The sequence below is a fragment of the Macrobrachium nipponense genome, chromosome 21 (genome assembly GCF_015104395.2).
Source record: "Macrobrachium nipponense isolate FS-2020 chromosome 21, ASM1510439v2, whole genome shotgun sequence".
Taxonomy (NCBI): domain Eukaryota; kingdom Metazoa; phylum Arthropoda; class Malacostraca; order Decapoda; family Palaemonidae; genus Macrobrachium; species Macrobrachium nipponense.
The window spans coordinates 69,873,374-69,889,802 of record NC_087212.1 but is presented as its reverse complement, the minus strand read 5'-3'; the positions used below and the strand labels follow the sequence as shown (position 1 = coordinate 69,889,802).

The window sequence follows — 16,429 nt, the reverse complement described above, 5'->3', positions numbered from 1 at the left end:
TTTGAATGAAGCTGTAGGTAGATCTGAGCATGCAGCAGAAATATACAGAAGAAATGGCATACATTTCAGAAAAAATAATGATGGAGAGGCATAAGATTGTCAGATCATATATGAAGGAATGGTGGGGGGGGGGGGGGGGGGGGGGGGGTGTGGTGTGTGGCAGGAAGAAATGTTGAAGAAATTTGTTTGAAAATTGTGCTGAAATAAAGTTGTTTAAAAAAAATCCTAAGGCAAGAAATTAGATGGGGAGTACAAAGGTTGTAGATAATTAAATGGAAGATAAAACAATTTTGAGCCTTAAAGAATGTTGCTGCAGAATTTGCCATGGTATATCAAGAGATTTTGCCATATCCTTATTTGTTTATTACATTTGTTAGTAATATGTAATTGGCAAACCTTCCTTTTTATTTCCTTTTGAAGAAAATTCCAGTATTGTTCATAAAAAAAGAGAGGAATAAACTTTGAAAGTAAGGGTTTGAAATTCACAAATCCTGTAGCAAGCCAATCTGGTTGTTCATTTCAAGTTTGAGGATTATCATTTGATATTTGTTAATTACCTAAATTTTCATAGTGGAGTATTTGAAATAATCTTTTTTTATATATCTATCTCTCCACAATGTAGACTATTTTCATTACAGGACATTACATGATGGGTGGCAGTGACATGCAGTTTTGCTTGCGATGGAATAACTTTGGAACTACAATGACAGCAGCCCTTCACTCACTGCATGAGGGAGGAGATTTTGTGGATGTTACTTTAGCAGCAGATGGAATGCAGTTGAAGGCTCACAAACTGGTTTTGTCTGCTTGCAGTCCTTATTTTAGAGATATTTTAAGGGTAAACATACTTCCATGTTTATTGAGATTGATGAAATTTCTCATAATTTTGTACTTTAGGAGGTTGCAAAAGTTTATAATGGTGTTTAGTGACATTTTAAGAGCATGCATGTAATTTGTTCCGACACGGCATACAAACCTTCGGTCCTTTTACAATAGGAAGGTACTAGCGGCAGCTGGATAGGTCGTAAGCTTTCGAACAGGGGTTCGGTAGGTTTTAACTGCTTGTCCGACAGGCGCGCGCGCGCGCGACTGGGAGGTAAACAAATCACTTTTGCTTTCGGCCTGCTGGCGTGTGGACGTGTATCATCGCTCTCTGCCCGCTTCATCGTCGTTGCTTTCGCATGGTTGTGTTTTTCTTTTTCTATTTATCTAGTGAAACTGAATTGTAAGTACAATCATTTCATATTTATTTCCATTGAATTCAATTGTGAATTAAAGGATCTTGGTTTCACCACGCCTCCGATACCCGAGTGCCGGGGACTGAATGGGCGTACGTGCGGGACTTCATTTTCCCAGAAATGATCCTCGTATTGTGTATGCTCGGTGCCGAGGGCGGGAGAGCGCTCGCTCCGGAGCGTATATTTTGGTTGGAAATGTGTGATGAAAATCGTAATAAGTGCTCTTTTTCATTTATATATTTTTTTGACCTGTATGCTCGTTGCCGAGCGAATGCGCTCGGCACGAAAACTTATTCTGTATGGAAGTGGAATCGCAGTACAGTATTCTTTTTTCATTTTCATATATATTATTTTGATTGTAGCAATACTCATTTTGGATCAGTTTCCGAGCTTACCCGAAATTGATCCTTTACCCTTTTTATTTGAATGAAGTGAAATCGCAAGTGCAGTTCTTTTTCATTTTCATATTTTATTGAGATTGCATTGTTTACTTGGATCAATGTTTCTGCTATTTCCCGGGAATTGATCCTTCACTTTTATTTGTATGAAGTGAAATCGCAAGCGCAGTATTCTTTTTTCATTTTCATATATATTTTGATTGCATCAATTCATTATGGTATCAAGGTTTCCATTCATAATCGGGAATGGATCCTTTTACCCTTGCGCTCGGTACCGAGGGGCGCAAAATGCGCTCGATCCGAGCCCTTATTCATTGTGAAGTGAATCGTAATGCAAGATTCTTTTTCATTTTATTCCTTTTATTATTGATTGCATCAATATTTATTTGGTTCAAGTTCCGCTCAGTCAGGGAATTGATCCTTATGCCCTTGCATTCTGCCTTGAGGGCACGATTGCTCTGGGCTCTATTATTATTGTTGGGTACATGGGTGCTGTGCGGGGGTGGGGAACGAGAACCCCCCCCCCCCCCCCCCACCCCCCCCCCCCCCCCCCCCGCTCTGCTCCACAGATGGCCCTTCCCCTTGGGGGGGGTGGGGGGGGGGAGGTTATCTGCGTTCTTCTCCTCGCCCGATCCGTCGAGCGCGGGGAGGGGCGCTCGGTGCTCGATGTACAATTGTATTCGGGGTCTTCCACTCGTTCGGAGAGGGCTCACCCCCCCCGCGCGAGGGGACTTCCCCCCCACTAATCGCTACTACTGTTATTTCCGCAGGTGCTACTGCCACGAGGGTGGACCTTGGTGAGGTATGGGCGTCCTTCCATTTGCAGGGCGTGCTAGTGTCCAGGGGCTGCGGTTCTATGTCTGGGCCTACTGCGGTCACCCATGGATGTGGTGACCACGCTCCAGGTGACGACGTCCCTCCTCACCTGTGTACTCGCCTCACGTGGTAACAGTCTTGCCTACAGCCGCTGTGAAGTGCCGTTCGCCGTACCTGAGAGGGGCGTGCTGCCGCTGCTCGTGGTTGCCGCGCTGCCGCGACCACACTTCCGCTGCCCTAGAGCTCGCCCCTGGACCTGCCGCCGGTACCAGGATGTTGCTGGCTGCTGCTCCACTTCCTGTGTTTCCGGTGCTGCCTGCCGTACCTGCCGATTCTGGGCTGACTGTCCATGCAGTTGCTGCGCTGGCTGTCCCTGCCGTTGCTGCGCTGGCTTGTCCCTGGGCCGTTGCTTGCCTAGGCCTAGTCCCTACCGATGCTGTGCTGGCTGTGCCTGCTGTTCCTGAGATGCCCATACCGCTGACGTCGTCCCTGTTGCGTGGTGGTACTACCCCAGACTTTGGTCTGTCTGTACAGGTGCGTCCGGGCCCTGTGGCTTCGGCTACAGCAGCCCCGGCTCCGCCCTGGATAGCAGATCTTACGTCTGTCCTGAGGAAGCTGACGAAGAAGAGGAGGAAGGTGTCGTCGTCTTCATCTTCTTCATCGTCGTCGGCTGCCGCCTCTTCCCCTTCGACTTCTAAGGCTTCACAGCCGAGGAAGAAGAAGGTTGCCTCCTCCCTCCTAAGAAGTCTCCCTCCTAAGAAGTCTCCCTCGGGAGCTTCTCGGGACCCGTCTCACCTCGGTGGGACGGGAGGGTTCCTTCCGCTGGTCCTCCTGCTCCTTCGGGAGCGGGGCCCGTCTCTTCTTCCGCAAGGAAGAAGACTACGGGACCAGAGGGGTACCGGCTAACACCGGTATTCTCGCCTGGTGTCAGTGGTTCTGCCACTGCATCAGGGTCCGTCTCGGCCTCTCGTTCGCGGGAGGTACCGAGTGTACGGTCGCCTACCAGCGACCGTGCAGCCAGGAACCAGACCTCTGAGTCCGCTCAGCGTCAGGTTCACGGCACGGGGAGGAAGGACTGGTGACAGCCGCTCACGCGACTCTCACCAGACCAGCTCTCGTCTCGCGGCGACCACTGGCTACCCGGGGACGTGACGGTCCACGACCCGGCCACGGGCTGAGGCTGGGAAGAGGTCCTCCCGTGCGCCGGTGCCAGCCACGGCTGGAACCAGCGACGTGACGTGCCGTGAGGACAAGCACCGGTCTCACTGTGACAGTGGAGCCTGCAGGTCGCCTGACCGTCGCTCTCACAGAGAGCGATCGGGTACGGCAACCAGCACCAGCTCTTCTGACACTCGAGATCGGGGCCGCTGTGCTCAGTCCAGCCGTTCTCCACAGCGAGACGGTTCGACCAGGCCTGCAGCTCGATCGCCACCAGCGGGTTGACGATCGCCTGCAGCCCTCCAAGCCTGCTGGTTCTGCCAGCGAGGCGAGGAGGGAGCGTCAGGTCTGCCTCTCCCCTACCTTCAACCTCCTCGGGTTACAACGGGAGGAGCGAGGTATTGAGGAGTGATCGTGAGGGGTGCGCCCCTCATGATCCCACCACGACGCCCTACGTGCCAGGCACGGTTCTTGGACCGGCCAGGACGTATGTGCAAGTGGATGGAGAAGACCGAGAGGGCTGTCGCTGTTCCCCCTTCTTAGGAGGAAGGTTCTCGGAATATGCTCTTGTTCGAAGGGCTTAACGGTCCTACTCTGCAAGATGCTGTGACTTCCGAGATCCAGAGGAACTTTGCCGAGGTTATGGCGCTGATTCGTCAGCACAACGACCTCGGGGAAGGATCGCCGCTCCCACCAGCAAGCCACGTCTCGGCTCGAGTCGTTTTGGGGCCCGAGAGGGAACCCAAATCGACGGTGGTCTGCCGCGATCGGAGCTTGCCGACTGTGAACCAGGTAGTCCTCTCGTCTCCGGACAAGAAGGGCGCTCTCAGTTTGGCCGGTGGCCTCGAACAAGCTACTTCACCTCCTCTACTGCGACAGAGGCGTTTCTAACGTGTCTTCGGACACCGTATTTGAATACCCCTTAGGTCCTCCTGAGGTTTCGACCTCGACGAGGACTGGAATGAGTCGAGGACGGTATCGGCTCTCTCCTGTCAGGTGTCGATTCAGCCCCACCCAGACGACGTTCACAGTGGCGGCAGACCCTTACCTACAGTATGGAGTTCGTAACCCTCCTCGGGGAAAACGTTTTCTCCTGACGATACGTTTTCCCAGGCTCTGAGAGGCCATCGCCGTAAGGCGATGGCTGCTCCTTTTCCTTCTCCAACTGCTAGATCGATGGGAAGGCGAGCCAGTATCCAATTCCTCCCCCATTCCCTCTCTTCCTTACGGCTACGAGGGAAAGGGGAGGGATCCTACAGATATTTCTCTGTAAGATCCCACGTTAGGGGCTGCGCTACCGGGGGGGACCTTCGGGTCCTACCTGACGTAAGCCCCGGTCGTTGAGGAGGGATCCTGCCCCTTTCTCGATTTCTACGGGAATCGGGAGGACCACCGAGCCGATATCGTTTGACGAATTCGGTGGGGGGTTTCGCAGAGTGCTTAGAATTCTACGGAATTTCTAGCGCACTCAGAGTGTTTCGAGTTTTTTACGATCTCCAAACACTTAGGCAGACCACGGTCCAAAGTGAGCGAGAATCCCCGATAATTGTTACACGATAATCGGGAACCTCGCTTATGCTCGAATTCCTGTAATTTCTAGCATTTGGAAGAAGACTGCTGCTGAAAGAAGAGTATCTCACAGTAGGCGATTAACCTGGAATAGAGAAGAACGGACGGGAACTTCCAGTTTGGCTTGAACTATCGTCTTCGGTATTCTGTTCACCATTGAAGCTTTCCTTTGGGAAAGACTTCTCCTTCACTCTCTTGACTAGAGAACGAAGGCGGTCGATCTCCAATCCTTATTCTCATTCCTCGAGAGAAAAGAATTTAGGATGGAGGTCGTGGTACAGAACCTACAAATATACTACGTATATTACCCTCGCGACATGATTCTTTTAACAGTTGAATTGTCCGGGGGGTAGGCGCATACCGTAGTTAACTCTACGGTTTGTGACCGAGACGAATTGTATCTTAATTGAACTGCAACTCGGGGTGCCTGCAACCTCCCAGCAGTTATCAGTTTCGATTTTAGATACTTGGTATTGTCATGACAACACCAAATCAGCTTTTGTATTTACCGAAATCCGTTTCGTTTAAATATAATTGCTCGAGCGTATTCTTTATGCTCGATGGTTCTAGCCGAACGCATTCCTTCGTGGAATAATGGATTACCTGGCAACTCAGGATGACGAGTCACCGAGAGCTACTGCGTATTGAACTGCCTGATAGCGGCTCAGTATCAGATAGGTCTCGGAGATGCACGGTCGGTTACGTCTCTCTCTCCCCTGGTTTGATTGACTACCGAACCGTATCTCTGCCCAACAATCATGGACTTAGGTCTCTGATTAACGGGGATTCTCGCAATAATGAAGGACCATCTACTGCTGTGACGCTCGATTTCATCGCCTTCGACATTGCTAGAATTTTCAACAGAGATATCTCTTGGACTCTTTTCATCTTTCTGTTACCGCACGGTAACAGAAGTCTGTACTAGGTCTCCCGCTGCATCGCACCTCCGCGATAATGCGAATGATTTTTGCAGACATCTGAGTTTGTCTTCAAAATATCTCGTATTCGTAGGTGTGCAATTATTCATTGCTCGCCCCGAAATTAACAGATATGTCAGAAGACATCGCCTACTCTCCGACCTGACAGCTCTACTTCCAAATGTTCAGCCCATGAGAAGCAGTTCTTCAGGCTAGTAATATGTTTCCCTGTCTTCATTACTGAAAAGCGCTCCGCTTTTATTGCAACTACGATCCTCACCGGACAGCAATGAATAGCGGTTAGCGTTCTCAGTGTTAGTAGCACAGGTTCAGAATCTTGAGAATCCTTCTCTCGGTTCAGCTGTGAAGACGTAGGTTGCATTTTCTGTACACCTTCGTCTTCAACGACACATAGTGTTGTTTCTCCTTAGCCGAGAAAGAATCAACTATACTATGAGATATCTTGCCATCAGGGACCCATCGGTCTCTAGAAGGCAATTGACTTTCGCCTGTTGGGCACATGCCTTAAGAGAGTCATCACCTTGCCTTCTGGCATCGGTGACGAACAAATTATTTGTTTAATCTCTTGGCATAACCCTTTTAAAGGCGAAGGTCACGTGACTTGCTCGGTGCTTGGCACTTGCCTCCTACCGAACGCAGTCAGTCGCAGCTGTCAGAGCGCCCAAGTCTGTTTACGAACTTCGCTGTGGACTTAGTTCGGTTGTTCCATAACAGTCTTTTCTTCGTCCTAACGGCTTGTCACAGTACCCATACCATCGACACCCACCATTGAGTGTCGGTGTCCTATCCACTACCGAGAACAACAACTTCGCTGCAGACGGATAGACCAGTATGGGTACAGGACATCACCGAAGTCGAGAAGAGGGATAGGTCATACGACCATTCCCTTCTTTTCCTCTGAGGTGAATTGCCATGACTTTTCCTGCGAAGTCAAGCATCCAGGGATGGGGATTCGTGACGCTCGATTTCGTACCGAATTCGTAGCGAAGACTCTGAACCCTTCGGTTCCTGACGACCGGTTAGAGTCCTTCACAATCCCCTCCCTAATGGACTTCACCGCCTTCGATGCGAAGGAGATGCTGCTTTGTCCTTTGTAAAGCGCAGCGACCGCGCTTTCTGAAGAAACTCGACATCCCAGGCTGAGTGTTGAAGACTCTTCGTCAGCACCAAGATGACCTAGAAGTACCACTCCCTCGAGTTACACAAGAACTTCTCCGTGGCGCATGGTAACTGAAGGCAGGGGTCCTTGGTAAACAAAACCAGACCACTGGCACCTCCTTCTACCTTTTGGATATTGCCCACAGGTCCTTGGATCGTTTTCCTTGGGACCCGTGGTGGCTGCTCAACACGTTGTAGCTAACCCAGACCCTAGCAGGCTGAACAGCATCGAGTCCTGGTGTGACTGTAAGAATAGATATGTGAATGAGAGAGTGACTGGCTTCTCTTCATATCTTTTTCTCCCCCTTTTTTTTTACCCCCTCTACCTGTGCCCGTCGAGGGAGGGATAACGGTTCATACCTTGCTGGATAAGGACGAGATGCCGGTGAGCTACTCGACAGAGCCCCATCCTATCCCTTTCACTAGGGATGGGAGCGAATATCCACCACTTCCTCCTACAATGGGGGGGGGAAGTGGATGCCAACAAGAGACAAACCATAACTTTATGTTGCCTCTTGCAAATAGGAACTTGTTCTTGTTTGCTGGTACGAAGAGATACGCTTGCCTCTCTCTTTAGTACTGGTTCGGTCCAGAGGTCTGACCATTGATCCTGCGGTGCACACCCCGATCAATCGGACAGAGGCTTGTTGGATCCCTCCCTCGCTCTTACGACCAGGAGGCATTCCAAGGTTGGGCGAACACCAGTCTGTTCACAAAGACTCAGATTCCTCCCACCAAGAAGTTGAGTCTTCCTATTGTAAAAGGACCGAAAGGTTTGTATGCCGTGTCGGAACAAATGACAATTTGTCCAAAATTGCATTTTTCCTAACTATACAAACCTGAGGTCCTTTTACACATAGTCCCACTCATGCCACCCCTCACTCTGCAGTTTTTGCTTGGGCCAAAAGCAAAAGTGATTTGTTTACCTCCCAGTCGCGCGCTGCGCGCGCCTGTCGGACAAGCAGTTAACTACCGAACCCCTTGTTCGAAAGCTTACGACCTATCCAGCTGCCGCTAGTACCTTCCTATTGTAAAAGGACCTCAGGTTTGTATAGTTAGGAAAAATGCAATTTTGGACAAATTGTCATATTTTCTTGAACTTCCTCACTCTCTCACACATGCATTTACTGAAGCACTCTTCTCACAGAGTATATGAAGCTAATTATACATTTTGTAGTTTATTGAATACTACTTTAATGTAAATACCAGGAAATTCTCTCTCTCTCATTTATTTCTATAAACACTTCTCATATAGTATCATGAATTTAATTACTGTATACCTATAGTATATAGAACTTTGCTTTTACAGAATAATCCTTGTCAGCACCCAGTCATTATTCTCCGTGAAGTGCCTATTGAAGATTTAGAAGCTGTGTTAGCATTCATGTACGAAGGCCAAGTAAATGTGTCACAGACACGCCTCCACACATTTATGAAGCTTGCTGAAGTTCTCCAAGTACGTGGATTGACAGATGCACAAACAGCTTGGACACATATGGATAAGGTATTAATTACCTTTCTTTAAAAAAAATAATAATATTAATAATAATAATCATAATAATAATGCACCCAATTGAGAAACATTTTCCAAAAACACTTTATAATGTAGAATTGCTTCTACAGCTATATACTAGAACATTCATGTTGTGAAGTGGACCATTTTTATCAGTGAGGTTAAGTTCCTATCCACTCTGCAAATATCAATTTTTTTTCAGTATCTGCCTATGATATCTAGAGTACCATAGGTTAGTCACTACAAATGGAGTGTATACCCCTACAAATGCTGACACGGTTTAAAAGTGGTGGATACTTTAATGAGTTAAGTCAGTAATGTATGATTAGTGACATTTAAGGAATTGCAAACTCCCATCTCCCACATATTTTCAATATGGATCAGAAAAATACTGGTACTTTAAAGCAACCAGATTAGTTTACATTTGCTAGTCCTGCAGTCAGCAGCTCCTTGTACATGTTCTAGATAAGATGCAGAAAAGAAAACCCTTCACCTAGCAAGGTATCCTTTTGTTGGCAGTGGTGGTAGTTGAATCATTCTATGCATTTCCAGTAAGCAATCAGCATCTTGTCTAGCTTCCAATTATGTATCTTATTTTTTTCATTTAGTCTTTTCATTATGCCATGGTGCTTGGTTGTGCACATTTCATCCACTTTACTCAGATAAGTATCTTACCCTTGCTGAAACTTCTCACTTATCAAGAAGTGTTCAATAGAAACTGCTGAAAAAGGCATACAAAGAAAAATGCAATGTGACATTAGGGAATAGAGGAGGTGAGAAGTAATGAAATGAAGCTGTACAAAGGTAGTTGAGGAAAGCAAGACTGGGGAAGGGACACATGGGATGTGGTTGAATGATGTGCAAAGAACAACTGAAGAGAAAAGAGAAGACTTCAAGCTTTGACAAAGGTAGAGATGTATAAAGGGAGGCTAAATACAGGAGGGAAGAGCAAAGAATGTGGCTAGTGGCCAGCAAGGAGCATCCAGGGTCATCCAGAGTCTTGGAATGACCAGTGTACAATTGACCACTTCATGGATTAAGCTGAAGGGAGGGAAAATGAATCCACAGCAAAAAAAGAATAAAAAGAAAATATTTAGCATAGCAAAATGGCTTGAGAAAGATGGAAGAGCTATGAATGGGGAAGTATATAAATGAAAATTATGAAATTGAAAAAAGAAAAAAAAAGAAAGAAGGTAGAATGACTGAAGCAATATTGTGAGTCTTCTGGATGGAAGAAAATAAATGTGAACTGGTGTCCATTGGCATGATGGAAGGATCAACAGAGAAATAAATGTGAACAGGTGTCCATTGGCATGATGGAAAGATCAACAGAGAAGTAACATCTTACAAGGTTAAGTAGGTCCTTAAGAAAATGAATAATTGAAATACCCAAGGACTTAGAGGAATAAATATCACCATAAGGAAAACATCGGGAGAGCTAGTTATTGATGAGTTACCATGAATATATGAAATATTAAGAAACACTTGAGAAAAGACTGAGAAATGGTCTCCTTGTTAGAGAAATTAACAAAAATAGTAGTCTTTGTAAGGGGGTAATTATGGAAAAAGTACCACATGAAGAGGAAGAGATATATCACATAATTGTGGAGCTTGAGAAGATATTTGACATGGTAACAAGGCAGGCAATTAGATAGGCATTACAAAACCAAAGGGTACTGTAAAGCCTTGTTAAGCAAGTGATATTACTCTACCATGATGGAAACTAGAAAAAGACTGACAGTGCATTGGAATAATTTGAAATGATGCTTGATCTATTAATAATCAAACAGACCATTGAGCCCTGAGAATCCTTACATAGTTTATCCTAATAGTGGAAGGTGTGTAGGTTACACAAAAGGAGCCTCTTGGAAACTGTCAGATACAGATAACTTGGTGTTGATGGCGGAACAGACACTAATCCCTCCAAGCCTCTTGTAAGATACGGAATCTGATGATTTTTTGGGTGCAGAATACATATAGCTGTTTCACTCTAGTTGTGGGGTTGACTTCAAGGGTTATCCTTTTAGGCTTAGCATAGCATTGTAATCATTAGGGAAAAAAATGGATTTAAGTTGTCTCAAACATTGCTTCTTGGAGGTTTCCTTCAACATTTGTCTATTTTTTTTTATTTATGAACTTGAATCACAAATCTCATGATATTTATCCTTTAGGGCTTGTATTAGTGTCAGGATGGGTTTTAACAGTCCCCAGACGATGCCAGATGGGTGTATATCAGATTTCGGTTGTGTCTATCCTCATAATCCATATCCTTTGTGTCTCATCCTCATAATCCATATCCTTTCCTCATGGGCAGTATTCTTGTGTAGTAGCCACAATGCCTTGATGGGTGGTAAGCATTGCATCCTTGTTTGACCAGCATAGAAAATGCATCACATCCTTAATAACAAGGTCTTAGTCCTGATACATAATCCTTTGTAGTTCGGAAAACTTTTGGGTTCATAGGGTCCCACAGGCCCTCTTAAATAGCTACTCAGACTAATGTCAGGTAATGGGTGCAATGAAACAGAATTTTAAAAACTATTAGTTTACTAGAAGTGGTTTTGATCCAAATGTCTCTTTATATGAGCTGCTTCAAGGAACACAAAAAATTGACACAGTCTGTCATCAGAGTTTGAATCTTAGATATGTACTCACTTGGGTGGCACTGAAAAGCAAAAAGAATCTTCTGTAGAGTGTTTGTTGGAGTGTGTGTGGACTTACTATATGGGCTATTGTGTAAAAGATGCCAACTATTCGAACTTATTGAATTTTGCCCCTTTACAGTTTTCCATCAAACTTATTATAACAAAATATTTTGAGTTCTTGCCTTCAGTATGCTTTTTTTTCTTTTGAGAATGATATTGCATGCCATATGTTTCATGGCATACACCTTAGAAATAAGTGCTAGCTAACGATATTTTGAAGATGTGGTAATGGAGTTCTTGATTATTGCAGGACTCTTACCCAACAAATTTACTGGCATCTGAAAATGGTATCAGTGTCAGGTTCTTTACCGGCACACTTTCTGTACCTTGCACAGCTATTAAAATAAAAACAAGTTCAGTATCATCACCTGTTGTTTCAACATTCGCCTGTAAGTATATTTTGAGGATAATAGTATTTAGAGATAGTGTACACTTCATTGAAGTTGATGTTTAGAGGGATATCATTTTAGATTTTGTATGCATCCATGTACGTTCAAAAGAATGCAGTTATAGTTTTTGTACATGAACTTTCCTGTCAGATATATACTTAGCTTTACGTCTCTGACGTCACGACAGAATTCAAAATTCGCGGCACACGCGGACAGGTAGGTCAGGTGATCTACCTTAACCGCCGCTGGGTGGCGGCTGTAAGAACCAATCTCCCTTTCCAGTCAGAATTTTTTCTGTCGCCGGTGACGACTACACCTGTGGTTGTTACCTCCTGACAGCTTTATTCGATTCTCGTTGCCGTGGATTTATTTGGACTGACTTTCGGTGAAGTACCTGATCTTGTTGGCTTGGCATACGCACTTGTGGATTGTTTTTTGGATATTGATTTGGATTTTTTCTTTGATTTCAAGATGTCTGATGTAGAGGTTAAGAAATCTTCTATGTTTAGGGTGTGCTCTATGGATGAATGCAAGGTGAGGCTACCGAAAGCTACGGTAGATCCTCACACAGTTTGCTTTAAATGTAGAGGGAAAGAATGTTCTTTTGTTAACCCGTGTAATGAGTGTGAGAAGTTTGATGAGGGTGAATGGAAGGCTCTTTCTTCCTACTTGAGGAAGTTGGAGAAAGACAGGGTGAGAAAGGCTTCGTCTAGAAGTTCTAGTAAGTCCTCGTATTTAGCGGGGAGGTAGAAGTTAGACCAATCCCTGTTGTAGCCATTAGAACCTTCTCCAGTTTCAGCTCCTGCGCCCTGCATCGAACCTAAAGATATGACTACAGAAGTGGCAACCATGAGAGCCACGATCCTTAGCATGGAAAAGAAGATTCGTTCGTTGCAAGGTAGAGTAGTGAAGGTGAATTGTGCAGTGAACCCCAGTGCAGTGGAGGGTGCGTCTGATCGGCTCCTTAATGCTTCCAGGCCTAGACCTCTTCCAGACTCCCAGTCCCAGTGGAGGAGGAAAGTCAACAGCCGCAGGAAGGTTAGGGAGAACTCCCACCGATCAGGCGTCCCCTCGGTAGATCCTGATGTTCGTACCCAGGCTGCCCTTGTTCGCGCGAGAAGAGGAGGTATTGCGCCAATGCTTCTCTTCTTCTTCCTCACCTTCGCCTAGAATAGGATGGCGCCTCGGATTCTTCGCGACCGCTGAAGAGACCCTGGAAGGCTCCTTGCGCCTTTACCTTCCAGCCCGGAAGTTTTTCCAGAAGAACCGGAAGTGGATATCAAGAAAACCCAGGAGGGAGCAGGAGTTCTCGCCTCATAGTAGGCTTCGAGCCTCTTCACCTGTGGAGGATTTTGCAAGATCTCCAGCTCGGATTCTTGCGGGGCTGCAAGCTCAGATTTTGGCGCTGGCGGGCTCCTTGGCTGGAGGAACGCGTCGTAAGAAAGACGTCTCTCTCCCCGTCAAGAAGTCTAGGATTCCTTCGCCTGTGATACCTTCTCAGTCAGAGTCGGCTCTCTCTCCGTATCAGCGGATGGAAGGAGGCGCTCTTCCCTCGCAGACGCTTGTCGTCTTCCAGGCGACAATCGCCCAAGAAGCTTTCTCCTGGTGACTTCTTTTCTCCAGTAGAAAGGGATCTAGCGCCTAGTAGGCGCTCGTCTAAAGACAAGCGTACAGGCTTGTGGTTCTTCTCGCTCCTTTCCGAAGATCCTTCAATCTCCGGATAAGAGAGCCTCCTCTTTCATGGATTCGTCAAGAGACAGGATCTCTCCTTTTGTTAGGCGCCTTGAGCCTGGTAGGCGCTACTCCCCAAGTAGACGCTCTCCCGCTCCCAAGCGCGGTGCGGAAGATAGGCGCTTTTCTCCTGATAGGCGCGGCTCTCCTATTAGCCGCTCTGTTCGGGACAGGCGTGTAGAGCCTGAAAGATATGTCTCTTCTGGGAGACTACCTTTTGAAGAGACCCACGAGTCTAGATCTAAGTTTGTGGAGCATGGTAGACGCCGGTCTCCTAGTAGGCGATCTTCTCCAGGGCTTCGCTCGCCTGTAAGTAGGCGCCAAGAGCCTAGTAGGCTTTCGCCTCATTGTAGGCGCAGTTCGCCTGGCAGCCGCTCTCCTTTGGACAGGCGCATGGATCCTGTTAAGCGCCTTGAACATAGTAGGCTCTCCTCTCCTAGCAGGCGCTCCCCTTTGGACTCCCGGGATTCTAGGAGTAGTCTTAAGGATCAAAGAGGACGCACTCATCAGAGTAGGAAGGACTCATTCGAGAGGAGCTCTCCAGAAGCTTTGGCTTCCCCTGATAGGCGCCAGACTGCTGCCAGACACTCCCTAGTCCCTAGACAGACGCACTTCTTTTAGAGAAGTCTAACTGCTCTCGTAAAGAAGCAGAGGGTTCTTCAGTGGATGAAGTGGAACCTTCAGAAGAGGATTTACTGAAGGACTCTTCAGTTTCGTCCTATAAGATCCTTACAGATCTCCTTCTTCAAGAGTTTGGAGACTCCCTTACTCCCGTCGCTCCTCCGTCTCCTCTCTCTTTATTCTCGACTTCTAAGAAGACGAAAGTTTCCTCTTGTGTGAGGATGAAGCCAACCATCTCAATGAAGAAGGCTTTGAGAGGTTTTGGTGATTGGCTGCTTTCTAAGGAGGAGAAAAGGGAAGACTGTGTTTTCTTTCCCACCTTCCAAGCTTACGGGCAAGACTAGTTTTTGGTACGAGTCTGGAGAACCCCTAGGCCTGGGTCTTCCGTCATCTGCAGGAAGCGGACTTCTCTTCACTGGTGGATGCAGCACGACGCTCGGCTCTTTTGTCTGCTAAGACTACCTGGGCTATGAACGAGCTTGACCACCTGTTGAAGGGAATGTTCAGAGTCTTGGAAGTCTTCAACTTCCTTGACTGGTCTTTGGGGGTCTTGGCTAAAAAGACTCAGAACCCGGATTCTATTTCGCCAGAAGATCTCAACAGTGTTCTAACGTGCATTGATAAAGCAGTTAGAGATGGATCGAGCGAAGTAGCCTCCCTGTTTGGAGCAGGGGTCCTTAAGAAGAGATCAGTCTTCTGCTCTTTTCTGACAAAGTCCGTCTCGCATGCCCAAAGAGCCTCGCTTCTGTATTCGCAGCTCTCGCCTCTTCTCTTCCCGAAGAAGATAATCCAGGACATCTCAGGATCTATCTCTGCGAAGGCGACTCAGGACATGCTCGCTCAGTCGACACGGAAGCCTAGGACCTCCTTCCAGACGAAGACGAAGAAGGAGACTCCAGCTAGACAGGAGCCCTTTCGAGGGGGCCCTCCTTCTAGAGCCTCTACCTCTAGAGGAAATAGACCATTCAAGAGAGGTAGATCCTTCTCACGCTCTTCCAGAGCTAAGAAGTAGGGAAGTAGTCCTCCAAACATCAGTAGGTGCCAGGCTTCTAAGATTCTCGGAAGCATGGGCAAAGAGAGGCGGACAAACTGGTCCCTCTCGATTATCCGGAAAGGATACCTGATTCCCTTTACGGAAAGACCACCGTTGACGACGACTCCGAGGGAGTTTGGTGGCCAGGTACAGGGATCCCATCATGAGCCTCGCTTTAACACAGGCAGTGGAACAAATGTTCGAGAAAGAGGCTATAGAGCTAGTGAGCGACCCATGCTCAGCGGGCTTTTACAACCGCCTTTTTCTAGTTCCAAAAGCCTCAGGAGGATGGAGACCGGTTCTGGATGTAAGCGCCCTGAATTTCTTTGTAGAAAAGAGGAAGTTCGCCATGGAGACGACATCCTCAGTGTTGGTGGCCCTTCGTCCAGGGGATTGGATGGTGTCCCTAGATCTTCAGGACGCTTACTTCCATGTGCCTATCCATCCTTCTTCAAGGAAATACCTCAGGTTCATGATGGGAGGAAGGATATTCCAGTTCAGGGCCTTGTGTTTCGGCCTTTCAACAGCCCCTCAGGTCTTCACAGGCCTAATGAAAAATGTAGCAAGATGGCTACTTGGAGGGAGTCAGGGTGTCCCTTTACTTGGACGGACGGCTAATCAGAGCCAAGTCACAGAAAAGATGTTTGGAGGACCTACAAAAGACCCTTTTCATGGCAAGTTCTCTGGGACTTTTGGTGAACTTTCAAAAGTCTCAGTTGATCCCCAGTCAAGATCGTATCTATCTGGGGATTCGGATGGCTTCTCTGGATTTTCGGGCTTTTCCGTCTCCAGGAGGATAGCCCGAGGGTCAGAGAAAGTCAAAGCCTTCCTAGAGAAGACGTATGCACAGCGAGGGAGTGGATGAGTTTGTTGGGGACACTCTCCTCGTTGGAGCAATTCCTTTCTCTAGGAAGGTTGGACCTCAGACCTCTCCAGTTCTTTCTACATCGAAACTGGAGGTGTCGTTCGCAAAACCTAGAGTTCTCCTTCGAGATCTCAAGAGAAATCAAGAAGGACCTCTCTTGGTGGGCCAACCCTCTCAGGTTTGCAGAAGGGATGTCCCTTCACATTCCGAACCCCAACCAAGTGTTGTATTCCGACGCCTCGGAAACAGGTTGGGGAGCAACGCTCGGCTAAGCTTCAAGAGAAGTGTCAGGCACCT

At 47.1% G+C, this 16,429-nt stretch overlaps 1 protein-coding gene across 1 annotated transcript in view; it reads left to right on the top strand.

The window, feature by feature from the left end:
• The first annotated feature begins 620 nt into the window (after positions 1-620).
• The window catches only part of LOC135197522 (uncharacterized), a 45,990-nt gene continuing 30,181 nt past the window's right edge, over positions 621-16,429 (top strand). Inside the window, 3 exon segments of the mRNA XM_064224584.1 lie at positions 621-838; positions 8,585-8,779; positions 11,744-11,886. Coding sequence (XP_064080654.1) covers positions 647-838; positions 8,585-8,779; positions 11,744-11,886 — 530 coding nt within the window. The 5' untranslated portion in view covers positions 621-646.